Consider the following 8615-nt stretch of genomic DNA (forward strand, 5'->3'; position numbering starts at 1 on the left):
ACAGGCTATGATGCCCGAGTTAGCTACTTGGTGGAAATCATTTGAGGTAAGCCATGGTATTATAGATACCAACAGACCCAGAATGTGGAGAAGGAAAGCAAAGGCAGGAGCCTGAATATCCAGTGGTCTTTGCCAGCTGTCAGTTCTGTGACTAATGCCAGGAAACCCGTCTCACAAACGCCCCCTTAATATGAAGCTTTCCAGTGCAGTCCAGAGCCTCTGGGTCCTGGGTATTAGTCTCACTGCCACTCCAGTCACATAGCCCCACACAAACGGTCCACCCCACATCTAGCCAAAATATCAGGAGCTGCAGACCAACCCCTCATCCAAAATCACCTCCCTTTTTGTCACATCACTCCTGTCACTCCCATAGGGCCTCTGGACCTTTATACCTGCTTGGCTATATTCGATACACTCTTATCCTCTGCTCCCCAGAGACCATTAAATGAACCATGGCACTGAAGTGATCTACATCATTCTTGACTCATTCTTTTGGGTAGACAAGAACTTAGGACCTTTCTACCTTGCTAAGATATCATTGTCATTGACCCAAGGGCAGAGAGGAATGACCCAAGGCCCAAGTGGACAGCCCTTTTATCTCCTCACATAGAAGTAACAAAGTTCAGAGGTCTCAGTACCATCTAAGCCGGGTTTAGACAGATCCTGTTTATAAAGAACCTAGTTTATAGCTTGGACTTGGAAAAAGAGAAAGAAACATGCCGTTTTCTCTTCCGGGGTTTCCTTATACTCAGCTTTACACCTACCAACCAATGCTTCTCTGGCTTGGGGATCAGATGGGTAGATCTTAGAAACTTCATAAAGAGAAGCCAAGCAGCGCCCCAGGGGAGCACTGACCTCAGCTATCTCCTCGGTGACTTCAAAGCTCCACTGATCAATATTTGCTCCCAATTTAGCATCTCACAGAGGATTTCCTCCTAACCCTAGAATAGTCTGACCTGGTTTCTTCTCTCTGGTTAATTATCCACAGAGACTAGCCCGCAGGCCAGAGGACTGAGCTCCAGTGCCCCAAGTGGCAGGAGGCATTCTCAGGGTGAGGCTACCAAAGGGATAATTACGGAGTGGCCATAAGGGTAACCTATTTTGGAGCTCTAGTGATTGGAGGAAGGGTGGGGAACAATAATGCTCACAGTGTCCTGGAGCCTAGTGTCCTGAGGACTTTATGGACTTATTTTGAAGTTGTTCAGTCCTGACATCCACTGCTATAAGGCCAATGGGAAAGCCCAGGACTCAAAGGGACTAAATGGTATCTCCCAGGAGCTGGCTTAGAGCCTTTCTCTGAACATGGTTGGGACCTGGGAAGATGGGAAGAAAGTTAAGGGAGAAGGATTAGCATGAATAAAGGAGCCAAGCGAACTCTAGGTCCAAATACAACTAAGTGCCTGAGAACTGGAGGGGACAAGGGAGAGAAGGGTGAGCATCGAGGTCATCTTGACGTTTGGAATGACCTCTTTAAAATGGACAGAGGCAATGGTGCCCCCTGGTGGCCAAGGATAAGTGGGAGAATGCAGATGGAACTTAAACTCATATCAGTAAACCAAACTCCTTTTTTTAATGGGTAGCAGCTAAAATTTATTAAGTACTTCCTATTTCCAGAAACTATCTAAATGTGGTACATGCATTACCTTAATTAATCCTCACAACTCTAAGGGATGTAGGTAATGGTAGTAGCTTTACAGAGGAGGAAACCAAGGTTTAGATAAAGTATCCTACTCAGGACCATAGCTTGTAATTGGCATTGCTAGAATTCAGACCTAGGTTGGCCTCACTCCAGAAGCTGTATTTTAACTACTAAGCTGTATTGTTTATATGGTGCTGACTGTAAATTATCAGCTGCAACTCAGGAAGGAGACTTTGAGTCATTGTTAACAGTCTCTTGGGCACATTAGCTCAGTGTGTTGCTATATTTAAAGATATTTTAAAAGATAAGGAACTATAGGGAATTCCCTGGTGGTCCAGTGGTTAGGACTCCTCGCTTCCAATGCAGGGGGCATGTGTTCAATCCTTGATCTGGGAACTAAGATCCCGCAAGCCGTGGGGTGCAGCCAAAAAAAAAAAAAAAGATACCTGAAATACATGATAAATGACGACCTTCCCAGAATACAGGTAAGGAGAGACAAACATTTAGCACCTAAAAAGACCAGGGGGATAGAATGGGCTTCTTACAAGGAATAATCAGGCTGGGAAAATGGCTGAAAAGAGGATATAGTGCTTTTTCACTGTAGATTATTAGACTCAGAGGGCATGTGTTCAAACTTGAAGGTAGTTTTCAAACAAATAAAAGAAGTAGTACTTTACAGAGCCACTGGGGACTACATGGAGACTCCATCGGCCTAGGGATAAGATGATTGCTAGGGCTGAAGCTTTGGCTCTCCCACCCCTCTTTGAGCTTGGTTTCTTCCTCTGCAAATGGGAGTAACATCTAGTATTTGTTAGAGCTGTAAAGATTAAATAAGTGTGTGTATGTGCTTGTTATATGAGTATTTAACATATACTAGTTCTTTTTCCCTTGCTATTCATCTCTGTCCTATATTTAAAGGAATCTTGTTCTTGCTCGGAATCCTTTCCACAGCAAAAACAAATCCTCTAAAACTTATTTTTAAGGACTAGATTTTCACATAATACATTTTCCTAGTCACACCTGGATCTCATTAAACACTGTCTTTGGGAATTCCCTGGCGGTCCAGTGGTTAGGACTCTGCACTTTCACTGCCAAGGGCCCGGCGTTGGTTGGGGAACTAAGATCCCATAAGCCTCGTGGTGTGGCAAACAAACAAACAAAAAAACAAAAAACACTGTCACACTGTCTTCGGGAATATTTCTTTAAAAGCTAACATTTTTCTGATAAACTCATTTACGAGGTATCTAAAATTTAAGGTGTAAACAGATATGCAGGGTTGAGTATATGCTCTACCGAATACTAGGCTAGAATAATTTTAGTAGCCTCCAGAAAGGTTCAGATAAATTCATGGATTCCTTGTGCTAACCTATGACATGAATTAAGAGATATGCAAAGTATATCCTCCTGAGGATCAAGTCAAGGATGATAATGTCCACTCTTCCCTATGTAAGACACATGCCTGTGTCCCAATGGCAAAGACTCTTGGGCTGGAGAATTCTTAACGGCTGTTCTCCAGCCAATGACAAACTAGTGAGGAACATCACAAGTAACTTGTTACTGATTAACATTAAATTTGTTTTATTTATTAAAACTTGCAAATAACTTGCTTTTTTTGTAAATTACAACAGCTTCAAGTTCCCTATAAGAGTACTCTCACTTACATTTCTGATAAGCTTTCTGGTGGAAGAGAAAGAACTTACAGACACCAAGCAGCAATAGACAGAATCCTGGGTATACTCATAGGGGAATGAAGCAAGTGAACATCATTCACGTGCATCACAGAAGAAATAAAGCTTAGTAACAGCTGGTCTGGAAAACTGATTTGACAGGATACAGCATTTCTTATGACTGACAAGAGAAGAAGGAATTAGCACTAGACCCTGAATTTAGTTGTCAACTAATATCAGGGTGCTTGCTCTGAGCTAGTTAATTGTTAGATTTCATAGGGATTTGTGGTACAAGAAAGCTTTGTTGAACACATTCATTCCGTGTGCCAGGCTTAGTGTAAGGTATTAAGAGAAAAAGAAGACGTAAAACAGAAGCTACTTCACAGCTATATTAGATCAGATTGACACTTGGGAACATTAGCTTATAGATCCAGTTTTGCCACTACATACAGGACTTGAGGACCTGTGGTTTCTCTGGGCCTCAGTTTCTTTATCTGTAAAATCAGTTACTTCATCTACAAAGGTGAACTAGATGACTTCCAAGGGCCTTTAGATTCTAAAGTGCTGAAAGTCTTTGAAATGTAATAAACCTGAATAACGGGTGTTCTCTCCCTGAGGCATTCCTGGGACAAATGTTCCATTCCAAACCCTGAGACAGCCACACCTCAGGATTAGGGTGTTTAAGAATCTCCTCAAAGAAGGTATCCTTTATATTTTCATCCCTATGCCCCAGTACAGAATCTCTACACACAGAAAATGGGGACACACTTATGGTCCACATTGACAATGGCTAGTGATAGAGATGATAAAGGTATACTTTACTGTTGCTTTGGCATCAAATCTGAAAGCTTAGACCAGCAAGCAAGGCCTTTCCTTAAATAACATTCCTTACCTCACTTCTCCCTATCTGATAAAGCCCTTACTTTTCAGCTGAGCTGATCACATCCATTTGCTCTTTCCTGTGTGCTCTTGCCGATCCCTCCATCTGGAAGGGTAGGGAGGGTAGAAAAATCCATTTCCTTCAGGACTGAGCTCTATCTTACTTTATGTTTCATCAGTATGAATACAAGTAATTTCTAGAATCCTATACTACCATACACTTATTTATGTTCCCTAGCTTATTCATAGAGGTTCCTCTTCTCACTATAATTAGATTCTAAACACATCAAATTGAATAAGCACGGAATAAATGCTTATCTAGTTTGTGAGTCCAGCAGGAATCTCAGATAACAAAAGAATGAAAGCTTCAGGCTCCTCCTCCTTTAGCGCTATACCATTCCCAAAGCTCTTCCTTCCCTTCCCTTTTCTTTCCTGTCTGGAATCTCCTATTTTCAAGCCTAATTTAAGGGCCAATTCTGGGCATGAAAAGACAACACGGTTCATACTTTTGGTTTCATATTTTTTCAGTTCATTTCAGTAAAAACATAATATAAAAGGCATTGCCACCCTCTCCCCTCCTGGGGGTGATCCATCAAGCTTGTCAGTCTGGGCCGCTCCAGTGGTTCATAGCTCATCATGCGATATGTGCAGGGCATGGTCACATAGATCTGCAAATAGCACATGACAGTTTCAAAGAAAATGCCACTCTCATACTGATATATGCCACTATCAAGAAAATATCCCAAAACAAACTGACACACACACTGACCACCACTTTTCAGAGCATATGCTTTTTCTTTCCAAGATTTTTTGATGTGGACCATTTTTTAAAGTCTTTATTGAATTTGTTACAGTATTGTTTCTGTTTCATGTTTTGGTTCTTTGGCCTTGAGGCATGTGGGAATCTTCGCTCCCTGACCAGGGATCGAACCCGCACCCCCTGCACTGGAAGATGAAGTCTTAACCACTGGACCGCCAGGGAAGTCCCCGGAGCATATGCTTTTAAATGACAAAACATTCCCACCGTCCTCTCACCAGTATCTCACTCAGGTGAGGGAGCCACAAATTCTGAAAGCCAACGGGAAAAGAATGGAGAGGAACAACCCAAGTCCCTAAGCCTAAGTAATGGAAGCCAACTCTTGAGCTAACATCAGAGGTTGGAGGAGGGGGTATTAGGGGGGTGTTGGAGGAGCAGGGGTGGGACACACACTAGAGAATGTGGGTTCCACAGGGATGTGAGGACAGGAGGTAAAGTGGGAATAGCTTACCTGTTCGCTTACTACAGAGTTTGTCTTTAACATTGTCAGCCTCTCGGGAAAAGAATTCAATGAGTTCATCCTCGTATTCCTCCACAATGCTCTCACACTGTCAACCCAAGGGAGAAAGGAGTGAGAGAAGACAGCAAGGGAAGCCTCTGGTCTCCACCTCCAGAGAGGAGGACAAGGACATTAATCCAACTTTCCACTTGGGCTCTCCAATAATTCCCCTAGTTTCCAAGAACTGGCTACCCACTCCCATAGCTCACCGCGAACTTGAGGGTGCCACTGATGTCTGAATCAATTCGGATCCCCTGTTGGTCCAGTTCATTGGATTCTCCATTCCGGCCCACTACACGTACGTAGTTCTTGCGGTGGGTGGAAGGGTCAATCTGTTCCCCATACTCCTTCATCCGGTCGCATACCTCCTCTAGCAGCTCTGTGAGGTGGGCCTCTGAGCGAGCATAAGGCACCTAGAAATGTCCTCAGCCTTGGGTCACATTTTTCTACCTCTGTACATTAGTAATTTATATCCTTACTTTTCCTTCCAAATCTAGCTCAACCAACCTATTCTAAAAAGCCTTCCCTAATTTAAAAACAGTATGATTTGTGTAGTTCCAAAGTCCTTTCAAATATGTGATCTTATTTACCTCATTATACAAACCTAAAAAATAAAATAGGTGTCATTAGCTCCAAATTATAAATAAACAACCTCTTTGATTAACCTTAGTCAACTATGTGTTCTCTTCCTTTGAATTCTTTTAATTCTTATGGCTGTAAGGTAATGATTTTCTTTTTTGTATTAAAATGAGGCTAATACCTGCCCTTAATAGGAGGAGAGCATTAGAGAGGCAGTATGGGCTTTGAAGATAACAACTATTAAAGCATTTCACAAGCATCATAACCTTAACATCTCCCAAATGCCCACAGGGTACAGCTTTCTGTCTGTGTTATGTTTCCACCTGAAATAAATTTCCTAAATGTAAGGATAAGACCTATTTTTTCGAATGAATGTTTGTTTGTATACCATACTGCCATAGTGAAAACACAAGTCACGTGGATTAAGGATGTGGAGAAGGGGGCTGATCAAGGTTCCCTGTCTGCTAACGACTTCTACAACAGAAATAAAGTATTAGGGTTTGGAGCCAAGGAAGCAAATTCCAGCCTCTTCCAAATAAGACAGCCCAATCTTTTAGATACCTATGTGGGTCAATGTTTTCTACATTCCTATTAAACTAAGGTCCTTCTTAATTAGTTAGAGTGAGCTATTTTATTTGGGGGAACAGTCAGTTACCTCCACCACTGACTGGCTGCCATCTGGATTGATTCGGAAAGAGCCCATCTGAATGGTCTTCTTGGGATCCACCTGGGCAATTTCCCACTCTAGTTCATCCACCAGAGCCCTGCAAGCTGGTGCAAGGGGGGGCAGGGGGTGGGGAGAGAAAGGAATCAACCCAGGGACTTCCACTCATCCTTCTCCCAGGCCTTGGATCCCATGCCCTCCAAGGCTCTATCTTCCCCACCCACTCTTCCTCCCGTTTCTTTTGTGCCTTTACCTCCACAGTGTAGATCCTGGCTCCTCCGGGCCCCGACAGCTCCCAGCAGGGCCCCCAGAAGCAGGGCCAGCAAACCCCAGCCCTTCATCTTTAGCGCAATGGGGTTGCTCCACCTGGGTTTGGATTGGAATAAAGCATAGGTGTGAGGAGCCAGCTCCATTCTCCCCTGTACCTCGCCCCCCACCCCCACCCCCGCCCAATCCTTCATCCCAAGGCCTACAAAGGCCTCAGTGTGATCTGGCTCTACTTTCCAGGAAATGGCCCGGACACAAAGGGGCTCCTCTGTTCTGGCGCTCGAGGCTCCGGACGCTCCGGGGCGGTGGGTGAGAGCGCTGAGCTCGGAACGTGGGGCTTAGCCCCAGACACTACGTCGACAGGTGAGGCTTTGGATGTTGGTACTTAAGCGTCCGCTGCCTAGGATTCACAGGGCTATGTGGCAGCCATGGGTTGGTGGCTAGGATTAAGCAAGGACGACAGGCACAGAGGAGCTGCTGGCAAGGAGAGTAGCTGATTCTGGCCAGGAGGTGGCGAGGTGGCTGGCTGACGAGAGGAGCACTCGATAACTAGGGCCTATTTGGACCCAGCACCGAGACTGCTGCATCCCCACCTCCAGCCTATAAGCTATTCCCCGTGCGGGCCAGCCCCCTTTCTAATGACCCCACCACTGCCTTCTATCCAGTGCAACCCCGACCCTCAGTGCCACTCGCATCCGTCCCACCTCTGCTCCCAGGGCCGCCGCCGTGGCCCAGGCGCTGGAAGACAGCCGGACTCTCACTTTAGCTCCCGACCCTAGCACCTGGCTGCGGGAAAGTGGGGCTGTCCAGGCTTCTCCAGAGCGCTCCTGCGCTTTCCAGACACGGGGTGCCCCGGCGACTGCCTGAGCCAGCACCTCGAGCCCTAAGTGGACGCCTAAGCAGGTCTCAGATGCGCTACGGTACGAGTCCCACACTAGAGACCGACCCCAAACCCGCCCCTCCAAACTCTCGCGCGAACAGGCAGCGTAGGAGCGGCTCCCAGGCGGCAAGGACCCCGGTGGATCGCAGGACCCAGACTTGCGTGGCGAGCAGCTCCACGTGACCACCGGGGGCGGTCAGCCGAAGAATAGGAGTGGCTTGAAGCAGAGTCAGAACCTGACGTGGTGCACGGAGGCGGTCAGGCTCGCGCGTGCCAATCTAGGTGGGCTCGGACCTTCAAAAAGAAAGGTGTGCCGCTAGCCAGTGAGAAGCCCTGGTTTCAATCCCCAGAAAACTACATCCCCCAGGAAGCACTGCGGCACCACACAGTCTTTATTACTAGCTACAGATTTTAAGATGTCCTGGGACCTGTAGTTTGTCAGTTTCTCCAGCTCCCCTTTTACACGTAACAGGGAAACCATACTGTACGTCTTAAAAGAACCCGACCTTAGGGTTCTAGGCAGCCACAGCAAAGACCTAACACTGCCCAGGAAAGGCATTCTCCTCCAATATCCTAAATTTTGGACTCCAGAGTTTTACCTTCATTTCTGGGTGTAAATTTGAAAGCCTTAGTTTTTTCCAGTTGTAACAGAAACACAGAGAGGAGAGCTGAAGTCAAGAGAACCCCACACGCACACATTTCTAATGAGATAGATGACACTCAA

The 8615-nt window shown here is 45.6% G+C and overlaps 1 protein-coding gene across 1 annotated transcript; it reads right to left on the bottom strand.

Moving 5' to 3' along the window:
- Nucleotides 1-4691: 4691 nt before the first annotated feature.
- CNPY2 (canopy FGF signaling regulator 2) lies at nt 4692-8213 on the bottom strand. The gene is made up of 6 exons (XM_067696993.1): nt 7716-8213; nt 6998-7110; nt 6736-6851; nt 5711-5914; nt 5454-5550; nt 4692-4853 (listed from the first exon to the last, which is right to left on the bottom strand). The coding sequence occupies exons 2-6, from the start codon at nt 7083-7085 to the stop codon at nt 4810-4812; spliced, it is 549 nt and encodes a 182-aa protein (XP_067553094.1). The 5' UTR covers nt 7086-7110; nt 7716-8213; the 3' UTR covers nt 4692-4809.
- Between the last annotated feature and the right edge of the window lie 402 nt (nt 8214-8615).

This window comes from Pseudorca crassidens, chromosome 11 (assembly GCF_039906515.1).
Source record: "Pseudorca crassidens isolate mPseCra1 chromosome 11, mPseCra1.hap1, whole genome shotgun sequence".
Classification (NCBI taxonomy): Eukaryota; Metazoa; Chordata; class Mammalia; order Artiodactyla; family Delphinidae; genus Pseudorca; species Pseudorca crassidens.

Excerpts from the sequence above, each read along its gene's own strand:
- CNPY2 (XM_067696993.1), bottom strand. The coding sequence starts at position 7,085 with ATGAAGGGCTGGGGTTTGCTGGCCCTGCTTCTGGGGGCCCTGCTGGGA. Across the intron at positions 5,915-6,735 it reads GCAGCCAGTCAGTGGTGGAG|GTGCCTTATGCTCGCTCAGA; the intron begins GTAACTGACTGT and ends GGACATTTCTAG. Across the intron at positions 5,551-5,710 it reads GTGGCACCCTCAAGTTCGCG|TGTGAGAGCATTGTGGAGGA; the intron begins GTGAGCTATGGG and ends TTGGGTTGACAG.